The sequence below is a fragment of the Solea solea genome, chromosome 16 (assembly GCF_958295425.1).
Source record: "Solea solea chromosome 16, fSolSol10.1, whole genome shotgun sequence".
NCBI lineage: Eukaryota > Metazoa > Chordata > Actinopteri > Pleuronectiformes > Soleidae > Solea > Solea solea.
The window spans coordinates 24376519-24402980 of record NC_081149.1 but is presented as its reverse complement, the minus strand read 5'-3'; the positions used below and the strand labels follow the sequence as shown (position 1 = coordinate 24402980).

The following is a 26462-nucleotide window of genomic DNA, read 5'->3' as shown; positions in this document are numbered from 1 at the left end:
GTGGATGTGCATCAGAGACACAACAGAGACACAACGGAGACACAACGGAGACACAACAGACATCCACACATCACCTGTGGTTTGAATCAGATTTGGAAAAAATCAGATCCAAACAAATGAATCTGGATACAATCTGGATATGCTTACATCTGTGCATGAGGCTGCAGTGTGAGCGAGGACAGAGGACAGAGGACAGGATTGACAGTGTTGATATTTCAAAGTTACGTGGTGGAGGATTGACGTCGTCACCGAGCAGCAGTTGTTTATGTCACCGATGTAAATGTGCTGTAAATTGTCCGTGGAGTTATTTTTGGATGTATTTAATAGTGTTCCAACAAACCAGGGAGCCGTGTTAGCTCGGCGCTTCGTTGCCCTCCCTGGCCCCCCCCCCCCCCCCCCCCCCCTGCCCCCCCCCCCCCCCTGCCCCACACACACACAGAGGCTTCTATGTCTCTGTGAAAACACAGGCATATTTAATTCCTCAGGTTTTGGAAAGGAATGTTGGAGGTATGATTTAAGGACATTTGATCTTCTCATTCAAAGAAGATAAACATCGAAACATTGTGATTCACCCACTTTATCTCGTGCCGTGTACATTTTTCACATTTTTGGGACTGAAGTGGATTACAGTGCTTGGTCTCTGTGTCCACACTCTTTTGTTCTTGGAAAAGGAGTTTCACTTTAATTGCAGCTTCTCTCTCTCTCTCTCTCCTCCTGCCAAGCGTCCACTGAGTCTTCGCTCACCCTTTTCTTTCTGCTTGTGCTTTGTTACAAGACAGAAGACTGAGCTGTGTTTTTTAACTTAGCCCACATTTCTGGACATGTACTCTCTCTGCACTCGGCTCCTCCTGCAGTCCCCCTCGTTCACTCGTGTGTGTGTGTGGGGGTTTGTGTGTGTTGGAGGAGGAGGTTCTGATTTGCAGTGGAGTCAGACGAGGGAGGTCGCCTTTCCGAGCAGATATGGAGGCTCTGCAGTTGAAAGAAAAACTCCTCTGACATCGGAACCCTGACTTGTTGCTTTTCTCACCATGGAGGACGTGATCTGAGGGAAGAGTTCCTCGCTACACTTCACATTTCAGCTGCTCTTCTCGTTTCTTTGCTTTAGTTGTGAGGAGATTCTACCTGTGAATGAAAAGGAGTTTGTTTTTTGGCAAAAAGAAAAAAAGGACAATAACCAGTGAAACACTGTCCAGGTCTGCTGTGGGAGTCAAGTTTAAGAGAGTGCACAAGAACCTTTATGAAGACTTTCTTCTACCACTATTCATTTGTTTTACTCTGCTGCGGTCGATCTGCTTCACAAGTTGGAGTTGGAGAGGTGTTTTCTTTTCTCCCTCCTCTTATCTCCTCACTCCTACCTCCTACCTCCCTCATCTCTGTCTTTTGTGTTCTGTGGAGAAGGAGGAGCTCGGGCCCAGAGAGAGGAGACGCGTGGAGTGATGTTTCAGTGACTGACTCAGAGATCCGAGCTATGGACTGCACGGCTGTAGTTTTCAAACCGTGCGCCTGCTCCGCGACCAAGTGGTGTCGGCACGAGCGCTCGTCCGGCCGCCGGCCGTGGAGGCTGCTGCAGGGCTGCAGCTGTGGCAGAGATGTCATGGACGCAGATGTGGTTGGCCACACCTCCTCCCTCCTGCAGCGCTTGCTGTTTTATGTCTGCTGTTGCGTGTCCCACGAGGACAGCCCCGAGCTGCGTCGGCACTGGGTGGCGCCTCCCGTCAGTGGAGCGCAGAGGAGAGGAAGAGGAGAGGAGGAAGGTGAGAGTAAAGGAGGACAGACAGGTTTCATTTACCTGTCTGTGTGTCCCCTGTTTTTTGGACATTGTTGGGTTTTCATGGTTTAAACCACATTATACACTTCTGGCACAACTCGTTATTTTTGCTTTTCCATTAGGGATAAGCAGTTTGTTAAAGAGTGCTTCAGAGAGTGTCGTGACTGGAAGAGTCATGAGTGCGACAATCGAACAATGCCGAACTGTAGATCAGATGAAAAGACTTAAAAAATCCCGTAAACGTGTGTTAATCTCCTACATTTAGACAGGAAATCTGAATATTTACCAGAGGAGTTTGGTGTATTCAGCGACAGCACTGCTGAAAGCCGGTGAACGTGAGCCCAATCACAACCCGCTCAGCTGTATTTCCGTTCACTTCAGTTACTAATGATTCAGTAAGAACTGCTTCCTGTGTGTTTGTGTCGCATTTAAAACGACGTCACAGCAGTTTCCTGCAGTCGTGCTAGGACGACACCCCCGCCCCCCAAGTTGAGGAGGTAATGGAAAACCACGTGCCTGACACCAAACTGAGTAGAGCTGCGACTGTATAATGACATTCAAGCATATCAGCTGCACACGACCCTCAGTCAGGTCTGATAGTTTTGCCTGACAGAGCCTGTTTTCAGATGAAAGACACAGCTTTCAAAAATCACGCACTGAAGCTTTAAGTTCATTCAGTCAAAACTGACACATTTAGACAGAGGAATTAACTCAATCATACATTGACATTTTGTCTTTAGTTTGGGCCAAGCTCAAAATTTATTATTATGGATTCTATGTTTCCCATAATGCAACAGTAACGCAACCGTTTGATGCAGTTTTTATTTTGTTAAACTCTCAACGCGTTAACTCGAGGAAACTGAACGTTCCAATCCAAATGTACAAAATACATAAAACACACAGGATATGAAACAATGTTAACTAAAAGCAATATAAAAAAAAAACAATAAAAACGGAATATAAAACCAATAAAACACAGAAACAAGGTCAATAAAATAAAATATATATATGTAAAGACAGTAAAAGTGCCAGCTCTTATACATGGTCAGGGAAGAAAATCCCACGCTTGTTTTCCTGCAGTGTGTGATTGTGTTTAACTTACTAACATTGTGTGTTTGTGTTGTCGTCTTGACCTGGTCACTGTTGAAAAAGAGGTTTTAAATCTCAATGAGTTTTTTTACCTGGTTTAATAAAGTAAATAAAAAAAAAAAGTGGGTTTTTAGTTGAGATTTAAAACTGGGTGCAGTGTGGGAGCGAGTTTACTGTGGGGAGGCGTGACCATAGCAAACACTCTCCACCTATAGGTAACACAAGAAGACCCTAACTCTGCAGAGCTCAGTGATTGTGGAAGTATGTAAAAGATGACTGAGGTAAGATGGACCAAGACCATTTAAGGCTAAAAAAGAGCAGAATTTTAAAATGAATTCCTTAAATAGATTAGGAGCCGGTGCAGAGATGCCGACACCGCAGTGAAATGCTCTGGCTTTTGTGTTCCAGTCAGCAGTCGTGCAGACGTGCAGACGTGCAGCAGAGTTCTGGAAGCATACAATATCATATTGTCCCGTCATAGGTGACAAAGACTCTACAGTCCATAAAAGTTAGATCTAACTAATTAAGGAGATATAATGAGTTATATTAATGATATAACTAATATCATTTCTACTCACTGGTGCTTTAAAGGGGCAGTTCATGTGTCTCAGGGTGCGTTCACAGCAGCTCCGTCTAAATCCAATCCTAGTCCGTTTGCTAGGAAAGTCCGGTTCGTTTGTGGAGGTGTGAACGCACAACCGAACTCTGGTCCGCCTAAAAACCTCGGTCTCGGGTCGCTTCAAGTGAACGGACTATAACGCAGGGCATTGTGGGTAAACACAACCAAAACAAATGTCTGAGCCTGTTGTTGCAGCGTGTCTGTGTCTGTGGATTTGATGCAGATCCAACACAAGTCGTCCTGCATTAAAAACAACAGACGAGCCAGTTTTCTTGTTCATTGTTGTCTCGTCTTCTCCTTCAGTCGTTCTTCATGCAGCGCCACCTCAGGCGAGGAGTGGAATACGTTATTCAAACGGTTCGGTTCACTAAAGTGCAAAAGTGTGAAAGCAAACTCGGACGTGATATTCACGTGGATGTGAATCTCTCTGTGAGATGAACAAAGTATCTATGTATCTCTCTTGGACCAGGTCTAGTGGAGACTATTATGTGTCCTCCCCTCAGCTGGTTGTGCTGTGAAGCAGCCGTCTCACTGTCAGTGAACGCGTGGTTACCCACAGGGGAAAACTTTGATAACAAGCGTCTCACCTAAATGATCTTCCTCGACTTATGCCAATGTGCTGTTTTGATATCTCAGAGGCTGTGGGTTGAAATCTGGCCCGTGACACTCACACTTTCTGCCGCCACAGTTTATAACAGAGGAGGAGGAGGAGGAGGACAGCAGTGAGGAAGACTTAAACATTAAAGGAGGCGAGGAGAAGAGGAGCACAAACATCTAACATAACCGCAGCATCTCTTCGCTTTCACACCCCTTCTTTCCAGGCCCGTGCTTCCTGTTTGCCTCATCACTGTTAACTATTAAATAAAGGCACAATGCCAAGAAATCCTGTGAAGGGAAAGAAAGGAAGGAGGGAAGACGGAGAGGAAAACAGAAATAACAAAAGAATGCGAAAACCAAATTAAACGGAGGATAATAAATGAAGGACAGGAAAAGTTTAAAATAAATAATGCAAGGGCAGGGGAGAGAGAAAAAGAGAATAAGAAAGATGAGAGGATGGAGACAGAAGTTATAGTAGTTAATGTAACAGAAGTGGAAACAAATCTCTGCTTTCTCTATCTGATCCTTCCATTTTATTTTTCTTCTACTAAAAACGACTCACACACCCTGTCATTGACTGACCACACACACACACACACACACACAGGTTCCTGAACAGCATCCTCAGTGAGGACACTCATAGACATAATACATGCTGGACTTCCTTACTCTGACCATCACAGTTAAATAACCTGAACCCAACACTCTTCACTCTCACAGTGTCCTGGAGCAGACCTCACAAATGTCCTCACAGAGACTGTCTGTCCTCGTGTCCCCGCTGTGGACACACAGACAGTCTTTTTTCCAGTTTGCTTTGTGTTTGCTTGGTTTTATTTTCAGTCTGACTCTGCAGTGCCTCTCTAGTATTCAGTCCACAATTTATAGCTGTAATTACAGACTGTCAGAGAAAGAGACAGAGTATGAGCCCTCATGCTGTGGCTTACATTCTTGTGTGTGCGCGTTTGTGCGTGTGTGTGTGCATGTGTGTGTGTGTGCGTGTGTGTGTGCGTGCTTTTCCTTTTGGCATATTTAGGTCGTAATAGTAAATATATAAATATGGACATGACATTACACACAGCGTCTGGAGTGCATACCTTTTGTGTGAGTGTGCGCTCAGTTCTCTAACGGTCTCGTCCATTTTCTGTTGTCTTCTCTGACAGGAGACACATTTACACTCTGACTGTGTGTGTGTGTGTGTGTGTGTGTGTGTGTGTGTGTGTGTGTGTAGAAGTGGCTCCAGGTCACCAGGACAGTGGATTCGACTGAGGTCACAGTAAATATTGTGTGGCTTTGAACAACTTCTTGATCTTTTCCAGTGACAAACTGATGTGGCTCAAAGAAAGAAAGAAAGAAAGAAAGAAAGAAAGCCTTTAGTGGAGAGTCTTTCATTTGCAGCGCTGACACAACAGGGTTCGCCGGCGTGTTTGCTTTTGCCTCTAAGAACCATGGTCATGTGACCAGCAGCGATCCTGAAGGACGCAGTTGTTCCGTTTCATCTCTCTCCAGGAAAGTCTGTGCACCCTGTGAAGGAATAATCCGACGTAACGCCCAATAAAAAGCACAAACTGTCGTGCAGGGTCCCACCCACCGCAGCATGTGCGACATGATGTCGCCTCGCTGGCGTCTGAGACTCTCTGAGCCTCAGTGAACACGCTCATCTGAACGTGGTGAGGAGCAGGAGCTGGAAATCTGCACCACAGCACAGGCACCTCCATGTGGACGAGATGTTGGTGAAGTGTTTGCATTCCTGATGAACTGTAAACACAACTACAGTGATATTATAAACCGAGGCTGATAAAGGTATTTTGTCATTAAATCAACTTCTCATTGGATTATAGCGCTGTATGGAAAACGCTGCACATGCTCAAGCAGCCTTACAGCGCCACATACAGGCCTGGCAGATGTAATGCAGCGTTTAGAGTCAGTTTGTGTGTATAAGAGACATTTCTAGAAACTATGCCTTGTTTACGGAAAAAGATTGTTAAGGGAAAGCTGTGTTTCCATGTGGATAAGACCTGAGAGTCGACTGACAGTTACACAACTGAGACCAGATGAGGAAATGGACAATCACACTCACACCAAGAGAATGTCTCTGTGTCTCTGTGTCTCAGAGATGAACAAGCAATGTTTTTGTAGCTATCTAGCCATATCAAATCGAAATGTATTTCTATACATCATTAATTCATAGTTTCAAAGCATATTATTTGTTATTCAGTTTAAGGAAATACATCCGTTTTCATCAGCTAATGGATGTTAGAATGGTTGCTATGGTGACCAGATGACAACTACTGGGAGTGTAGGTGATCGACGTAGTTTGGCAGAACAATCTCGATAATATCATCTGAAACTGCTGTGGACACAAAAGTTGTCTGAAATGAAATAAAGGTCAAAATTCTGATGACGCAAAGCGCGACCTGTGATGCTCATCTGTGACCATGAAGAAGCCAGAAACAGAAGAACTGTAACAAACCTCTTGTCACCTTTCTTTGCTTCTCCAGGTGAGGATGAGGAGTTGGGACCTCCCCCCTCAGTAGACGAGGCGGCCGATGCTCTGATGACCAGGTTGGGCTTCCTGCTGGGGGATAAAGTTATCAGCAGAGAGCCGGACTCCCCTTACCACGCCCAGGACGATGGACAGGTGAACTACTCCCTAACACATGATGTGTGTTTTCTGTAATTGACATAATGCTAACAGAAACAGAATTGTCCCACAGTCTGCTTTAATATTTATAAATGTTGAACCTCTTTGGTGTATTTAGCACGTTAGCTATGTATTAGCTCGAAGGAAAGTGTGTCCGCTTTAAAGGAGCAGTGGAGAATTATCACATAATGAGAGGAGACAACTGCAAAAATGAACTTAAACATATTAAATGTCCACCGACGAAGTCTATGAGAGAGAAAGTGTTAGCTAAACGTGGCTGAAGCTCCCTGTTATATTATATCTGCTATACTTTAATCTTTCTCCACTGCAGACGTCGTCTTTCTTCTCCTCTGGTCGAGATGTTTTTAGAGGGTAACCAGACTTTTTATGTTTGGTAAAGTTTGGACAGATAGCAGCTAGCAGCTTTGCTAGCTCTGCTAGCATCGCGTGTGTTGAACTGCTATGACTTGTGTTACTGGCTGTGTGGCACAACACAACAACACAACAACACAATATATGAAGTTGAGTTTGCCCGGAAACGATTAGCGATTAGCATGTTTCCTAAATCTCTGACAACACGTCATAGGCAGTTTATGACTTAATACATTGATTTTCTTTAACTCTAAAGTATGTTAACTGTCATGTGTGTTTTGATTTCATATACGTGAGAAAGTGAGGTTGCTTTGTTGTGTGTTGTCTGTCCCACAGAGGATGTCTCCTTCCTCCAGTCTGGCTAGTAGCAGCACCTCCCCCTGTTCCACTCTGCCGCCCCCTGCTGGAGGAGAGGGCGGCAGCGACAACAGGCACGCCTCAAACCACGCCTCTGTCACCTCCCCCACCTCAACACTGGAAAGCAGAGACAGCGGCATCATAGGTCAGATCACGTATCATCTTCTGAAAGTGACGGCGCTTTAACAAGTCGAGCCAAATCGAGCTAAAACTGAGCCGATAGTTAATATCCTGCATTGTTTTTATCACCCTACAGCCACACTGACCAGCTACTCTGCAGAGTCGGCAGCAGAGCAGGAAAACAGTGCCAAATACCCTAGAGACAGTTACCATGGTAGCAGCCTCCTCCTCTGGCAGCAGGGGGGGCGGCCGGTGGTGGCCTCCTCCTCCTCCTCCTCCTGTATGGTGACAACGGGAAACTCTAATGACGGCTTTCGGTACCGGGCAGACGACAACATGGCCGCCTCCACTTACAGCCTCAACAAACTCCACCCAGACCGAGGCCCTGGCACTGCACATTCATCAGGCTCCACCCACTCCATACCGCTCTACCTCATGCCACGCCCCAATTCAGTAGCTGGTAAATATCGAGTGGATGATGTGTATATGCCTCATGGCAACAAGGTCGCTAGTCCATGTCCCGGTCCAGGTCTTTCTGTACGGAGTTTGCATGTTCTCCGGGTTCTCCGGGTTCTCCAGGTTCTCCGGGTTCCTCGCACAAACATGCAGAAGTTATTTGGACACTATGAATTGTGTGAGTTAAGTGTGCGAGTGGCTGAGGGTTCTGCACAGTATCACATCTGTTCCCAGGACTGTGCTCACCTGGACAGAGATCTCAGATGTTGTTCCTGGAATCTGTTGAAGCCACTCGCCAAGTTTGGGGATTACAGGCCCTAGTGCTCCTATCACCAGTGAGATAGTGAAGGCAACTGTCCTTCATTCCCCATATCTTCTCTCAATCCTTTTTCAACCCTTGGTATTTCACAAGCTTCTTGTGTCTCATGTTCCTTGTTCCTGATGTTGCTGTTGTTGCCTCATCTACAGTATCTTCTGCTCTTTATCAACCACCACTAGACAGTTTGTCCGTCTGGATCTTAAAGTCCCACAGTATCTTAATTTAGCGTTTCATTCTCAACCTCCTCTGTAGGCATCTTCCATCTTGACCTCAGGACCTCCAGTCCATCACCCTGCTGTGATACGCTGTCTCAGGGGCATCTTTGCTCTCTTTTCTTTTTCAGACCATTCTCTGTAAACCTTAGAGATGGTTCTGCACCAACAACCATGACACGTTCAAAGTCGCCTTTCTTCTCCATCTGATGCTCAGTTTGAACTTCAATCCCAACAGTGTTTCCAGTTGTCTCGCTCACACTCTTCCCTGATGGGAAAGAACGATATCACAGTTTCACAGTCGGCAAACAAAGCCTCTGTGGCGTCTTCCATGATAATTATGTTTCCACGCTTGGTTTAACACAGGACTTGGCACACAGTATTTACACACTCAAGTTTCATTTCATCTTCATTTCCAGCAATTTTCTAACCATTCTTGCCTCCGTCTTGTTGGCTTTGTCATTCATTTTCCCTCCACTGCAGCTCAGGATAACATGAGGCCACTTGATGAACGTGAAAATATGAAATCTTTTAAGACACAGTGAGATTATGATTGAAAATGGAAAGTATGAATCACACCACAAATGGTGATAGTGTGTTACGGGTTTGTCTTCAGAGATTGTTCCCGCTGCCACCAAAGGGGCAAAGTTATTGCAGATTACTTTTCATTTATCATATATATATATATATATATATATATATATATATATATATATATATATATATATATATATATGTATATGTCCACATCTCACCCTCTCCTTCCTCCGTTCGCCGTCTCTCTCTGCCTCACAGTTAAAAACTAAAAACCACGACCACTTTGGAAAAAGGAAGGAAATGACGTCTCACTGAAAACAAACACACACACACACACACACAGGATATGAGCCAGAGCCAGTGCTGACATGTTTCTGTTCATGGAGCTTGTAAATGGATTGGCCGGATCATGCTTTCGGTAGGTTTTCAGCTTGTTTTGTGCCGAGTCGAGACGATTCCATTCATTTATTTGCTTCGTTAGCTCTTGGATTAGCTGCTGCACTAGAAGCCAGACGCTGCAGTCCGCTGCTAATATCCTGGAAAAGTCGTGGATAACAAAAGAGAAATCATGATTTCTTTTCTTCAGAAATGATCTCGCAGTCACACATCTGCATGACCTTTAGAGCCCTAGCTCCTCCAGCACGGCTTTAAGGCTCTGTTGTTTTTCAGATGATGATGAATTTTATTTATTCATTCATTTATTTATTTCCCTTCTTCCCAAATGGTTGTAATTTCTTTTTGCCTTAAACTTGAAGGGATCCATGAACAATCTCATGAAACTTTGCCCAAAATTCGAAACCTTTCAATGGAAGAAGGCAGAAGAGACCGAGGAGACAAGAAAGCATTGAGCTGCACTGAAGTATGAGAGGATGAGGAGAAGTGTGATGAAGTCTGTTCAAAACTCTTGTAGAGTTTAGATGACGTGTGGTTTTCCAACTCAAAGAGACTGTAGCTTTTAAAAAGAATTGTTATTTTACTGCCACAGAAACCAATGACCATTGAAGTGAAACGTTAGGGAAGTATAGTAAGATGTTCTTTATTAGTTCCATTATAGGGACATTTGCAATGATAAACATTGTTATATTGAAAATGGAAAATGAACATGTCTTTCTTTTGTCTTTGTCTCTATAGCCACTAGTTCTGCCCACCTTGAAGATCTAGCCTATCTGGATGAGCAGCAGAGACACATCCCTTCAAGAACATCCCTCAGAATGCCCAGACAGAATTCAGGGAGTCGCAGTCATCAGGATCACAGAGGTTGATACACACACACACACACACAAACAGAGTCCACTGTAAACGACACAAATATACCAAAGCGCATTGCATTCATTTGCAAAAAAACAAAAACTCTGGTTTTTCTGAGTAATTTCTTCCCCTCCTGTGTTTTGGAGTAATTGTTTTCCTGAATTACCGAGAACTCTCGCGAGAAGTGACTCCCATATTTTCAGCAGTCTCCTGATGGTCTCTTGAGTCACCGTGTAGCCAGATGCCTGAATGCATTTCAAATGCATCATCTTGTATCCTGGACAAACATACCCTATGTCCAACAGATCTGAATGAGCTTTCCTTCTAAACAATCACAAAGTCCTCAAGTGTCTGCGTAAAGTTGACAAACTAACGCTAACACCATCTATGTGACTTAAGGACAGGATTATCTCCCAGTGTCTTAAACCCAGATCAAAGTCAAACTTGAAGCTAAATTCAGAAAAAAATTATTCAGTAAAACAGAAGAAAAAAAACGTATTTCTGCGAAAAACCAACCAAAAATGTTTTTTTCAAGTGAATCCATTGCACTAGTGTATGTTTGAAGAAGATGTTTTACGATACTCTGCCTTTTCCCTCTTTCCCCGCAGTTCGCTTCTCTCCCTCTCTCAACCTGAAGCCGCTCCACTTTGAGGTTCCCAGTCTCTCGCCCGATTGGCTGTTCACTGGCAGGGAGTGGCTCTTTCAGGAAGTGGACGCCTTCCTCTGCAGCGATGAGCCGTCGACCAGTCGCGGCGTCGTGATCGTCGGCAACATGGGCTTCGGCAAGACGGCCATCGCCGCCCGCCTGGTGGCGCTCAGTTGTCATGGACAGAGAAGCCAAAGCACCCCCAAGTGTAAGCAGGAAAGAAAACATGTGCTCGTCCACGTACATTTAATACCATTTATGAAATTCATTGCATAAAATATTGTCTTTGTGGACAAAGACAAAGATGTAAAGTGTAAGCTGAACGGTTGGTGGATGTGGACAATCCTCCATTTTTAGCGCTTGCTCAATGTTATTGTGTATTCTCTGTCCTCGGTTGGCAGATGGAGGGAATGTAATAGATTTTTGGCAGGAGACGACGCAGCAGTGCTCTCCCTGGGAGTTCCTCCAGCTATGAAGACAACCTTATCCTTTCTGTTAGAAACAGCTGAGTCATTGTACACAATCTCTTCTAACCCTCCAGCAAACAGCAACCGCAGATAAATGGCTTATGGATTCATGGATACATTTTAAATGAAGATGGATTTTAAGAGTTGTTTTCTTTTTTTTCCCTCCTTGCACCCTCAAAACAGATGTAGCGCCTGTTTCTCTTTCCAACGACTCCTTGGGAAGAGGAGGAGGAGGAGGAGGAGGAAGCTGTCCAGGAACTCCAGAGATGAAGAGGAGACAGGAGGAGGCTGTGAGGAAGCTTGCAGGACAGGTAGATCCCTCGTATTAGACTAAATGTTAGTGGGAAACAGAAAAGTTCGAGCTCAGGCCACACCTTGGCAGCTCAGTGCTGTCGTAAATTTAGCTTTTTACGATGTTTCAAAATAACACAAATCTGTAAACAATATGAACACAGCTGCACAACATTTTCCAGCTCTGGCGTTGTTGGCTATTGTCTTAGATTTATGGCTTTAAATGATATGTGTCTGTTATGTAGAAACAGCTAGTTAGATTAGCTTAGCATCAAGAGTGGAAACAGCGGGTAACAGCGGGTAACAGCTAGCAACAGCTAGCAACAGCTAGCCTGGCAGTGAACCAAGATGATCAACAGAATGTGAGGAACAAACAGTTTTGACAGTTTCTAACAAACGCCGGTATATTGTGTTGCTAAAGCTGCGTTTCCAACAAACTATGATTGACAGCAGCTGCTAAAGTAATAATGAATGAATGAAAGTAGCTTCATTTATGTCGTTCACTTTCACTGTTGTGTTTGAGTGAGTAGCCATCGCTGCTAAGCTAACCGCTAAGCTAGGATAGCGACGATGTGTGAATATACCGTGCTTAACAAATGTATCAGACCACCTGACATAAATATTAAATATTTTAGGAATCTTGTTTCAAAACTAAACATTTTAATTTTATTTATTTGGCAAATAAAAAACTGAATTCACCTTTTTATACCCACATTTTAGCCGACTCACTGGGCTTTTCTGAGACGTCAGAAATGAATCAATAATAACTCTCAACCACTAAAACTGTTTTTAATAATTTAATATTTTTAAGTAAATAACTTGAGAAATAATAATGTACTGTGTTTTTGTTAAATGTGAAAAATCACGCATAACAATAATAACGATATCTTATATTTATTTTATATATCATTTTGGTTAAATACCTACTACATATTAGTGTACTTACAATTACAGAAACATTGTTATATTTTATGATAATTACCATACTGATGTCACCCAAACAAAGAGTCCACTGCATAAACTAACCCAACGTACTTTTTCTGAGTTGCTTTTTGTTTCGTACACATTATAAAAACAAGATATATTAATTTACAAGCTTTAGGGATTTAGAGGTTCATGTCAATGAAAGGTAGAATGCAATGGCAGTGGAAACGCAGCATGACTGACACTAACTATCCTTAACCACCAAGAAGGAGAAGAAGTTGAGCTCCCATCATCCATCTTCTAACCACGCCACCAACCACGTGACTGTTTTCTGCAGGAGCCACCAGCTGTAGTGTCTAAACTCCCTGTGGTCTGTCTCTGCAGGTGGTCTCGTATCATTTCTGTCAGGCCGATAACTGTTACACTTGCCTGGTTCCCGAGTTCGTCCACAACATGGCGGCGATGCTGAGTACCGCCCCTCAGTTGCTGGTCTACCGGGAGTTGCTGCACCAGTCTCCGCAGCTACAGAGCATCCTCAGTCTGCGCTCCTGCATCCAGGATCCGAGCTCAGCTCTGCAGAGAGGAATACTGGACCCACTGGACGCTCTCTACAGAGGTGCGTGCACATGCTGCTGTATTCCACTCTTCTGCTTTAGCAAGGCCCGGTACTTTATCTGTGATCCATCCGCGCTGTTGTCGTTCCAGAGAGGAAGTTGCAAGTGGAAGGGGCGGGGCTTATCATTCTGATTGACGGGCTAAACGAGGCAGAATTCCACCGCCCGGACTATGGTGACACGCTGACTTCCTTCCTGACTAAGAATGTCCTGAAATTTCCTTCCTGGTTGAAGATCATTACTACTGTCAGGACCAGTCAGCAGGTACACACACACACACACACCTAACCCCTGTAACCCCTAACCCTAAAACCAGGTTTTAACCCTGACTCAAGGCATTTAAAGTCATGTGTGTGTGACAGTGACTGTTATAATCCCAAAATCCCATCTGCTTTAATGTGATAGACGTGTGAAATCATCATTTTTGAGTATGTCTTTTATTCTAATATTCAAGCACTTTGTGCACATGAGTGAAGATGGTACTTGTACAAAACTAATGATCAAACAAAGTCATAATACAATGTGAGCAGAGACCGATGTTGCTTCTGTGATTATAACTGACACATATTTTGGAGTAAATGTAAGGGAATGTTGATATTCTGTTACGTAGCACACTTGGGTTTGTGGTACTTTTCTATGTTATTTTAAGGAATTAAAACTCATTTTAAAGTCAATTAAAATGACTTGCTTGTTTGGCTTGGAGCAAATGAGTCATGATTTACGAATGTGGAACTTTCCAAGAAGACACATTGAAGGAGAGAAGGATTATTATCTGTAGTCTGTGGTTTTTGACTGGAACTGAAAAACATCACACTTTTGTAACTCCAGCCACAATCACGCACAAAGATAAGTGTCATAATTTCTTACTTTACTCTTGTTTCACAACCTCTGAACTGACAACATATTTTTATAGTGAAATATTATTAACTATTCAGACTGTAAAACAATCCTGTGTTTAACATAATTGCAGTCTGTTTCATTACAGTTCCCTTTTACATATTTGTACATATTTGTGTCTTAGTGAGAACATTAGAAAGTAGAAAAATATTGAAATAGAAACAAAATATAGTTGATGTAAGTGTAGTTTTCCTTCTCTGAAGACTTAATTTGTTGGAACGGTCATTTAGAGGTGAGGTATTTTTGGCATTATTGAACAATAATTGCATAATCTTGTTCTGATAATCCTGCTGTGTAGCAAAAGCTTGCATATAGTGTCTTTAAATCAGTTTGAAGAGTGACTTTATTGACACAAACAAACACAAACACATCCTGTTTCTCTGACCGCTCCAGGACACCACCCTCTCTCTGCCGTTTCACCGCATCTCTCTTGACAAGATGGAGGAGAACAACGCCATAGACCAGGACCTGCAGGTCAGACCTCCACACAGTCTCTCTGTCTGTCTGTCTGTCTGTCTGTCCTTACGCATGTGTCTCTCTGTCCTCAGGGCTACCTGATGCAGCGCATCCACAGCAGCAGCGAGATCCAGAGCAACGTGTCACTGAGCAACGGTCGCCTTGACAACGCGGCACTCGGCAAATTGACGGGCCACCTGAAGAGCCTGAGCAAAGGCTCATACCTTTACCTGAAACTGACCCTGGACCTGATAGAGCGAGGATACCTGGTCCTGAAGAGCTCCAGCTTCAAGGTGAGCGAGAGAGGAAGAGGAGAACGGGAAGTGAGTGCACGAGCTACAATGAAAAGGAGGCGTTAATGAAATGTAACGTCTTTTGTTGCATCTCCAGTGAACGTGGAGACATTAACTCTCTGTGTGTGTGTGTGTGTGTGTGCGTGTGCGTGTGCAGGTGGTTCCTGTGAGTCTGGCAGAGGTCTACCTGCTGCAGCTCAACATGAGGTTTCCCACCCTGTCGTCTTTCCAGAGAGTTCTACCACTGCTCAACATTACTGTGGCATCACTGCACCCGATGACTGAGCAGCAGGTGTGTGTGTGTGTGTGTGAGCAGTAAACTGTGTCTTCCTTGTTGCCATGTCATTGGTTTTACATATCACGAAATGATGAATCTGTTGTGATTCAGCTGTTCGAGGCGGTGAATGCAGGCGCTCTGACCGGAGGCGCGCTGCAGTGGGAGGAGTTTGCGCTGCGGCTGGAGCAGCTCTCGTCTTTCCTGCTACGGCGCAGCGACGGCAGCTGGATGCTGAACCACACCTCCTTTAGGGAGTGGCTCGTCTGGAGGGACGAGGGTCAGGACGACAGGTTCCTCTGTGACCCCAGGAGCGGTCACACTCTCCTGGCCTTCTGGCTCTGCAGACAGGAAGGGAAGTTGAATCGACAGCAGACGCTGGAGCTGGGACATCACATCTTAAAGGCTCACATCTACAAGGTTAGCTCACAAAAACAAATGTACATGCTGTATATCATGATGTGGAAAAGCGGGGGGTGGTTAGTTAGTTTAAAGCTCATAAACACGTGTAACTTGTAAATATTATCTATGTGTGTTTCTCCAGGGTCTGAGTAAGAAGCTTGGGGTTTCCTCCTCAGTTCTCCAGGGGCTGTGGCTGGCCTACAGCACAGAGAACCTGAGTCATGCTCTGTCATCTCTGCGTAACCTCTACACGCCTAACATCAAGGTAACGTGCTGCACACGCACACAGCTGCACACGCAGCTACACACACACACACAGCAGCACACGCAGCTACACACACACACACAGCTGCACACGCACACAGCTGCACACACACACACAGCAGCACACACACACAGCTGCACACACACGCAGCTACACACACACACACAGCAGCACACGCAGCTACACATGCACACAGCTGCACACGCACACAGCTGCACACACACACACAGCAGCACACACACACAGCTGCACACACACACCTGCACATACACAGCTGCATACGCACAGCTGCACACACACACAGCTGCACACACACACAGCTGCACACACACAGCTCCACACACACACACACACACACACACACAGCTGCACACACACAGCTGCACACACACACACAGCAGCACACACACACAGCTGCACACACACACCTGCACATACACAGCTCGGACGCACAGCTGCACACACACACAGCTGCACACACACACACAGCAGCACACACACACAGCTGCACACACACACCTGCACATACACAGCTGCACACGCACAGCTGCACACACACACAGCTGCACACACGCAGCTGCACACACACAGCTGCACACACACACACACACACAGCTGCACACACACACACACACACCTGCACACACACAGCTGCACACACGCACAGCTGCACACACACACACAGCATGTGTGTATATATATGTGTGTGTGCTCTTTATGCACGTGTGCTGTAACTCAGCTCTCTACCTGTCCAGGTGAGCAGGTTGCTGATCATGGGCGGGGCTGATGTGGATCACCATAGCGATGTCCTTAACAACGCCCCGCTGCTGTGTGTTCACGCCCACCTGGGCCACAGGGACGCTGTGGCGCTGCTGCTCGATCATGGAGCTCAGGTATATAAATGTTTGAAGCGTGTTTTCATTATGTGTCGACACATTTTTGAATCCGCAGCGTTTGTGAATATGCATCTTGTTTCTCCTCCTGCATGTGTTTTGCACTCTGGTGTGGGGAGTCTGCTGCTCACTAACTTCCAGCCGGAAAAGGGTGTTGGAGACAGTGAGGGGAAAAAGTTGCAAATGTACAGTGTAGATTTAAGCAGGTGTAGATTTTATCAGACGAGTCTTTTGATCAGTGGCTAATGTCTCTTTTCCTTTTTCCTGTCAGTAATCAGAGGTGAACACAAACTAGGAATAACAAGCGCAGCAGGCAAATGTAAAATGTGTTTTCCAGAGACGTTCTTCTTCTATCCTTTGAGTTATAATTACATCGTTTTACTGCAAACGTCCTCCTGTCGTTGTATTTCCAGGTGAACGCTCAGTCACACGACGGTTTGACTGCGCTGGGCTTCGCTGCTGCGGCGGGACACATGGACATCGTCGTCACGCTGAGTCAGCACAAAGCTAAGGTATAGGAATACAATTTATTATAATATACCACGATATGTGGGAAACGACGGGGTTTTATAGTCAAAAGGGTGTTGAAAGCACGACGTGTAGATACTGATCTAACACCACACCCTGTCAGGGATTTGAACACATAAAGACACAATGCAGTCAACTCCAGTATTGTCTTATTTCTCTACAAGACAAAAACATACACACAGCTGAATCATATTCTAATGACTTAATATGATGTTGTTGGATGATGAAGCAGAGTCTGAATCATTTGTTGGTCGTTTTTACAACCTCATAACTTGGCTTACTTAAAACACTTACTTACTTCTAGCTCTTGTTTGCACCAAAATGTTAAAATGCACTTTGGATAAAAGTATCTGCTAAATGACATGTAATGTAATGTAATGTCATTTAATGTCATGTAATGTAATGTAATGTCATTTAATGTAATGTAATGTAATGTAATGTAATGTAATGGGCCGATGAAGACTTTACGCAGGCCGTTCCCTGACTCTCTGTGTCTCTGTCTCTCTGTGTCCTCAGGTGGGACACGTGGACAGCTCCGGTCAGTGTGTGTTGGTGCACGCAGCCCAGCGAGGACACCTCAACGTGCTGCACTTCCTGCTGAAGACTGCGGACTGGAGCTGCACTTCCTGCTGTGGCCAGAAGGGAGCGAGCAAGGGTCAGGCAGTGCAACAAGCTCTGATCGCAGCAGCCAGCATGGGCCACACCGAGGTCAACACAACACACACACACACACACACACACACACACACACACACACGTTCTTGCACTGCATTCTTAGTGAGGACTTTCATAGCCCTTTACTCTAACCTTAACTATCACAACTAATATTTTTAACCTAATCCTAAAACTAAGTCTTTTAAGCTTCCTGTGCTTTATACATTTTCTTGGTCCTAGATCTATGTCCACAGACACACACAATGCACATAATTATACCTGTGTCTCACCCTGCATGTGTGTACAGATGGTGTCACACCTACTCGATCTCCCAGAAGACGAAGGAGAGAAACCTGAGGTCAACACACTTGACAGCCTGTGGGGAGAGACAGGTACTACAACGGCCGTCTACTGAAACTGCACAACAACACACTCACTCTGCATTGTTTACGTTGTTTATATTGTGACATTGTTTTTTATGAAATTCATGAAACAATTCCAGGAATAGAACTGAAGGTTGTGGATAGTTTAATGGTTTTAGATCAGGGGCGTCAAACTCATTTCAGTTCAGGGGCCACATACGGCACAATTAATAATAATTATAAGCTATAAACTCCAAATTTGAAAGTATCTTATTTAAAAGCATGACATTTCTTTAGAAAAATAAAATCACAGTGGATCAACAGAGGCACAAACATTTAGTCACAGGTATCCGGAAGTGAAAAATACAGTATTTCACACCATGCTTAGAGTCTAATTTGAACATTTGAACCCGAATGGACCCTCTGGTGGGCCGGTTCTGGCCCACGGGCCTTACGTTTGACACCCCTGGTTTAAACACTGCAGTGTGCAGGATTATTATTAAAAAATAAATGTGTGTGTGTGTGTGTGTGTGTCAGCTCTGACAGCAGCAGCAGGTGCTGGCAGGTTGCCGGTCTGCAGCCTGCTGTTGGATCAGGGAGCTGCCGTTGAGCAAGGCAACAGGCGCGGTGTGACTCCACTCTTCAGTGCTGTGAGAAGGGGCCACTGGCAGGTACGGTACCACACACACACACACACACACACACACACAGGCAGAGTACGGATCCCTGCTGCAGAAACGTTGAGTGTTGGTCTCCCTCTGGTGGTCTCAGGTGGTGGAGTTGCTCCTGAACCACGGCGTGGAGGTGAACATGGTGGACCAGCAGGGTCGAACAGCTCTAATGACGGCAGCCTCAGAGGGACATATGCCCACCGCCCGGCTGCTGCTGGAACACGGTAACCTACCTCACCACCGACAACAGTAATGTCTGTGAACCTGGATCCTCAGTAGAAAGTGAATCTGTCTGCCCTCCCGGTCCTTTGCAGGAGCGTCTCTGGATCAGACCGACAGGGAGGGGTTAACGGCGCTGAGCTGGGCGTGTCTGAAAAGTCAACTCCTGTTGGTCAGAGAGCTGGTGGAGAGAGGGGCGGCGACAACTCATGCTGACCGCAGCGGGCGAACTCCTCTGGACCTGGCCGCCTTCCGTGGAGACCCAGAAGTGGTTTGTGAACCAGATCCACTTTTGTGTTTTTACCAGAGCTTTGGAACCTGCAAAAGAAAGACATTTATTAATGTGATAAATCCACACCCAACAAAAAACAATCAACCAATGGTTTCTACAAAGGTTTAAATGTGGTTAGAATAAATGTCCTTAGACATTATACATACATATATATGTGTGTGTATATATATATATATATATATGTGTATATATATATATACATAAATATATATATATATATATACATATATATTAAACTATATTATATTATGTATACATTATACATATATGTGTGTGTATATATATATATACATATATAGATATATATGTATATATGTTTAATGTATACATAATATAATATAGTTTAATATATATATATATATACATAAATATATGTGTATATATATATATATATACATATATATTAAACTATATTATATTATGTATACATTATACATACAGTATATATGTGTATATATATATATATGTATATATGTATATATATATATATATATATATATAAAGAAAATGTGTGTCTAGAGAGAAGTAGTGTAGCTTAGAATTATAACACAATATTCCATATTGTGATTAACATATTCATGGTGATATTTCACAGAATTTCAAAGTAAAAGTGCTTGTTTTGATGGTATATGATCGTATACTTCACAATAATAACATTATTGTGAAGTGGTGGGCCACATGTAATCGTTTGGTGGGCCACATGTGTCCCGCAGGCCGCCAGTTTGACACCCCTATTCTAGGTCATTCTCCTTAAAATGATGTTCACACACCTAAATTCTACAAATCTTGACTGAGTCAATATAGAGACAATGTTGGTCGTGTCCTTGTTTCATGAGGAAAGGTTTGGCGAGAGCATCTGAACCAGGACAGACAGAGAGAGGGCGGAGCTCTGTTATTTGGCAGAGTTTTAAATCAAACAACTGTATTATTCCAACTTTGCTGCCACGTTACGATCGTACACAAAACACACACACGTCTGTGAATCTGTGGAAGCAATAATCTGCACCTGGATTAAAACCAGGCACGAGGATCTGCTGAGATGAGCGGCTCACACACACAGCTCAGTCATCAGTCCACTGACTATGATGCTCTGTGTCCTTGAAGCTTTTATTTGAATTGTTGTTTCTCACAGCTTGTGTTATTCTTTAAAACCTCCTGTTGAGAAGATCAGGACACGAACCACAGTCTTATCTTATTATCACAATATTGACTTTTTTATTTACGTATCAGGACAAGCGACTTGTGCGTGTGATGAAACACCGTGATAGTAAGTGTACGTGTTGGCCTCCTCCCCTCTGTTAGGTGCAGTACCTGGTGGATCACGGAGCGTCAGTGGAGCACGTGGACTGCAGCGGCATGCGTCCTCTGGACCGAGCCGTCGGCTGCAGGAACACGTCCGCAGTCATCGCTCTGCTCAAAAAAGGAGCTAAGATCGGTAAACAGGACTTTAACCTCTCTCCACAATGAGATATATAGATAGATAGATAGTAAATAGATGGATCATGGCTCAGTGTGTGTGTGTTTTTGTGTGTCCATCATGTAGGACCAGCCACCTGGGCCATGGCGACCTCTAAACCAGACATCCTGATGGTTCTGCTCAGTAAACTGATCCAAGAGGGAGACAAACTGTACAAGGTGAAACACACACACACACACACACACACACAGAGGTTTATTTGATATTGTTTGTATTTGTTCCAAACCCAACGAGAGTGTTCTGTGTGTTTGTGTTTGTGCTTTCGCAGCAAGGTAAAGTGAGAGAAGCCGCTCACGCCTATCAGTCGGCTCTCCAGAAATTTCCCGGGGACGAGCTGAAGACGTTCAGACAGCTGAGAGTGTGTGTGCTGCTCAACCTGTCTCGCTGCCGCCGCAAGATGAACGTGAGTCACACAAACACACACAAACAACAACAGTGTGTCTTAAAGTAACCATTCCTCTAAGCTTTATTTTGAAATGAAGCACATCTGCTTTCAATTTACAAGAATCAACATTAAGGCTAACATATCTTCATATAACTCTTGTTTTCATAGTTTTGGGGACATTAGATAGAATCACCAGTCAGATCTCATAACAAACCACTTCAAAGATTGTCAACTTTGCACTAAATGAAGATTTAAAATGCCTTTTTTTTACTATAATGAAGTGTTGAATCTTTAATTCTGTCATTTCTTGAAATACATTATTGTTTCTGTTTCATTTCAGGATTTTAGCCTCGCGGAGGAGTTTGCTACCAAAGCACTGGAACTCAAAGCCAAATCCTACGAGGCTTTTTATGCCAGAGCTCGAGCTAAACGAGGCCGCAGGTGATTTACAGCAACATAACAACATAATATAATAATATAATATATATATAAATAACAACATTACATTACTGTACACATGCCGAGAGTTAATGTTCTTTATATTGTAATTGGTCTCAAACGTTGTTACGTCACTTCCTCTAAAGCGACTTCTATGAGTCCACTTTCTTAGACCTGGGTCTGCAGAGGTGGCCTTTGGTCACCATTTATACTCTGTTTGCGTCACAACCCAGTGAGTGAAGCCGAGCACCTGCAGTCTCTGTCGACGCGCTTTAGCAGCCAGGTCTAAACGCACTCGCTCTTCCTCGTGTCCCTGACTGATTGGACCATTCGCTCTTTATTCCCACCACGATTTTTGATGGCATCGCTCCATCATCATAAACTCTCCTGCAACTTGCACAATGACAAGTTTTTCATTTGTTTTTGTACGTCGCTTTGAATGAAAGCGTCTGCTAAAGGCTTCAGTGTTAATACAAGGACATACAAACAGGTGTGCCGTGTGAGATTGTGTACGCATGCCTGCAAGACTACACCGACCCTGGTTTTAGTTTGAATGGAATCATGGCCATGTATGTGTGTGTGTGCATGTGGAAATGCATAGTGAGTGTCTGCAGACGTGTAAAGTAAGACTACTACTGCTGCTCTTTGAACGCGTCACATGAAGTCAGATCTGCCTTCTTGAAATTGGACAACTTAGAAAATCTCAGTAAAAACCCATCAGTACTGAGGTGTGTCTCATTCACTTCTCTGGGTTAAATCATTTAAAGTGTTTTTTTGCATTTTTGAACACAGCTTGCTGTCTGACGTACACCTGAGTAATCCAGTCAAAGATTAACTCACTTTATTAAATGCTCGTCTGTCTCTAACTTCTTCCTTTTGTCATCATTCCAGACAGTTTCATGCTGCTCTGGAGGACCTGATTGAAGCCAGTCGCCTGTGTCCATCCAACCGGGAGATCCAGCGTTTGCTGTCTCGGGTCAAAGAAGAGTGTCGGCTGGTTTCTCAGCAGCAGGACCCTCCCCCTCCTCCTCCTCCTCCCCCTCCTCCCCCGTCACACTATGTCTATCACCCCAGTGTGTCCATCAGTGACGCCAGGTGCAGAGATTCAGGTTGTTTGCAAGTGCATGACAAGGAGGGCCTTACTGAGGAAGACGAGGAAGAAGATAAGGATGAGGAGAGGTGTTACAGGAGAGAAGATCCTCCTCAGAGCTCCTCTTCCCTCCACCAACAACATGGGGTTCAAAATCTTGACGCCCACTGCCGGCCCGGGGTGCCGCCTCCCTCCTCCCTCTCCCCCACACACTTGTATCATCATCATCATCCATCGAGTCCCATGCACTCCCCTTCCTCTTCTTCACCCGCTCATTCTGCTCCTCCCCCGTCTTCATCGTCCTTTCACCACTTCAGCCCTCCCTCCTCCCCAATGCACCATCACGCCAGCCCAGTGTCAGAAAATCTCCCTGCTGTGTCGGGAGCTGGAGGTCTGCACCGCTATCCACAGTCCGTCTCAGCCTTCCACCACTCAGACCAGAGACGGCAGCAGCAGCATCAGCAGCAGCATCAGCATCAGCATCAGCATCAGCAGCAGCAGCAGCAGCAGCAGCATCATCAGCAGCAGCAGCAGCAGCAGCAGCAGCAGCTCTATCAGACGTCTGATCAGATATCCTTTCAGAAGCAGAACCCTGTCCAGGGCCAATGGCTTCAGCCAGCCATAGTCCAGGTTGTGAGAACCAGTCAGTCCGCTTCCTCTTCCCATTCCAACGTGATTTTAGGAAGTTCAGCTTACTCACAGTTTGCCAATCTGCCCCAAGAACTGGCCGCACTGGGAGAGGGAATTTGCTCCAGTCCCCTAAACGTCAGGCCGGGTCTGCAGGTCCAGGCTGGTCTGAACTCTGGAGCTTCATATCCACTACAAGATGAGGCAAGATCTGCTTATGGAAGAGGAGCAGGAGGAGAGAAGACGGGGATAAGCCGGTTTGCCCAGGCCACGCAGTTTAGCCGCAACCAGTCCAAGGCAGCTCACTACCCTATGGAGGTTACAGAGTCTGCAGTGGGACCTCCTGAAAGCTTTCCATCATTGCAAGATTATCAATACCACAACCAGGGGGGACCACGACGTCCAATGAGTGCCCATCCCACCCCGGCTGCTGTAACCTCCAGCCGGCCTCTCAACCAGAGTGTCAGCGTCTGTTTCCCTCCCAGCAGCAGCAGCAGCGGACAGACGGCAGGTCATTCTGGTCCAGGCTTCAGGACCTCGGTCTCCACGCAGCACATAGATTTAACTCCAGATCTGGCCTCTGTGGGCGGGGTGACTGGTTACCATGACGATCTTTTCCTGACCTCCTCTCCTCAGTCAGAGACATGTATGGTAGGAGGTGGCACGTACCCCGGCGAGGCAGGCCGGTCCTCCAGGAGCACCCCATTCATGGGCGTCATTGACAAGACGGTGAGAGTGCAGCAACAGGTTCCTTCAAGTTCCTCGTCGTGTCTCAGCCCGTCTCGCTCCTGGGCCGTGTCTTCAGTGGACACCGTGGTGTCCTCACCGAGCAAAAACCCCAGTAACCAGGGCGGCTTCGCTCCACCGCAGCCGTCATCCATCGCCTACCACAACCGCAGCAACAACAACGCTCACAACGGTCACGTCCTGCACGACAACCAGCTCAACTACTACGAGGTGCTGCCCCCCTGTGGCCCTCAGAGCGAAGGCTCGGTGCAGGTGGCCAGTCACATTCCTCCTTACCTGGACGTGAAGCTGGCCCGAACACTGCCCGTGATTCACAGCTGCTCAGACAGACAGGCGAGTGACAGAAAGACAGGACCCACCTCTCCCGTCAAACCAAAAAGACCCTTTGTTGAGTCCAATGTATAGAGAGACGTTTAGATGTCAAGTAAGACGGGGAAGGAAGTATAATGAAGTGAACCCTTCAGCGAACCTTTGTATCCCAATAATCCTTGAGATTATGGAAGTTTAAAGGTCGGGTTCTGCTTGACACAAATAAAGTAGTTGTGCGTTGTGTGTTGTGTGTTGTCGGTGCAGCGTTCAGAGGAGGATGCAATAATACTCGCGACTGGAGGTTGAAGTGAGTTTGTTTGATGCACAGAGAGAGCTTGAGGAGCAGTGGTCACCACCAAAAACAAGAAGCTTACTAACTTCTAGAACAAGTTGCATGAGAACAGGTTTGTGAGAGGAGCAGCTGGAGTGAAGGCTAAATCACAAACAGGAAACACTTGATTGTGGGAAATAAAAGACACTGAACTGTCCCTCCATGTTCTCTGTAGTTCATATAAAGTGATGTCTCTGGTTGCCCTGCAGTGTTCATGTAGGCAACTCCAGATGATGACATCACTGAGAAGGGAGAGACACAAAAGCACCACTATTATTACCTTAATCTGCTGTTGACGCCTTTAATGATGATGATGATGATGATGATGATGATGATTTGAAGCTCTCAAGTGATGCAATGACTGGAAACCTGGATTCTTCCAGACTCTGTAACCTGTGCTGGGCAGATGTTGGTCAGAGACCCAGTCCCAAGCCATAGTTTAAGAAACTAGGATGATGCTGTCATTGAAAGAGCACTGGCTTACTGTTTATAAAACTAAAGTAAGTGGTATTTATCTTCTTTTTTTTTTAAGTTATGTCCGTGTTAACCTTTTTGAAACCTCTGTCTGGGTTTTGACGTTTTAGATTTTTCATCTGTGAACGTAAAGAATTGTTGAACAAGAACAACACAGAAGTGCAGTTTTACTCCAATCTGGATTAACATCAATATCTGCTTCTGTGCGATGAGGGAAAAAAACCGTAAACTATGCCTTTTGTAGATGTTTGGATGTTGTTGCTTCAGGTAGTTTTTATTTTTTGTTTTGCCATGGAAACAGTGCTTAAATGTCCCATGAGGTCCCAATTATGTGGCTCCTGCTGCAGTCAGTAATTCAGAAAAGGCATATTAAGGCCATATGGTCGTTCATTAAACCCCGAGCATAAAAGAGTGAATGTCTAGTCAGCTTTGAAACTATAGTCACAGCAAGTCTGTTAATGTCGGGGGGGGCTGACGCAGTGTGTGTGTGTGTGTGAGCGGTTAGCGTGGAAAACCCCTTTGATGCTACTTTGGTTTAGTTTCCTTTTAAAAGACAAAAACACAAGTACTGTGTACTGAGTACTGTGCTGTGGACATGTATTTCCTCTTGAGGACAATAAAGTCAAAGTTCAACAATGTTAGGCTTCATTTAACGTGTGGTGTGTTTATGTGCTAGCTGCAATCTAGCATGTCTGGCTAGCTTAGTTTGCTGCTAAAAACAAGTATTGCATTTCAAGACATGGATTATCAGCAGCTCTATTAGGCCATTCATATGTTTTAAAAATGTTGTTTTTTAATTTGGAGTGTTCTCACCCAATGCTAGGATGCTATTAGACTTTGGGCTTTCATTAGCATGTCTTTTCTGCTCCAGTTCATGAAGCTAAGGTACTCCAGCCAAACGTGTTAGCTGAAGTAGCGTTGTTGTGCATTTGCCAAACGTGTCATGACGTAATTTGTAAAAGTCCTATCATGCTAAAAGTGAAAGATGTGGTTTATAAATATAGTTATAAGCTAAGCAGCTAAGCTAAGTCTACCAGAGTATTTTAGAAAAAACAAAAACCATTAAAGCTAACTCTGATTCTTGTCATACTTTAAAAAGTA

General features: G+C 44.8%; 1 protein-coding gene across 1 annotated transcript; it reads left to right on the top strand.

Annotated features, from left to right (window-relative positions):
• The first annotated feature begins 767 nt into the window (after positions 1–767).
• tanc2a (tetratricopeptide repeat, ankyrin repeat and coiled-coil containing 2a) lies at positions 768–25999 on the top strand. The gene is made up of 26 exons (XM_058654687.1): positions 768–1754; positions 6572–6711; positions 7423–7588; positions 7700–8023; positions 10219–10344; positions 10944–11189; positions 11632–11759; positions 13048–13279; positions 13369–13541; positions 14568–14648; positions 14723–14923; positions 15081–15215; positions 15312–15617; positions 15742–15864; positions 16620–16757; positions 17171–17269; positions 17802–17993; positions 18247–18331; positions 18839–18972; positions 19073–19196; positions 19287–19462; positions 20786–20918; positions 21027–21118; positions 21229–21363; positions 21686–21786; positions 22675–25999. Exons 1-26 carry the CDS (start codon positions 1238–1240, stop codon positions 24650–24652), a joined length of 6285 nt encoding a protein of 2094 aa, XP_058510670.1. The 5' UTR covers positions 768–1237; the 3' UTR covers positions 24653–25999.
• The last annotated feature ends 463 nt before the right edge of the window (positions 26000–26462 follow it).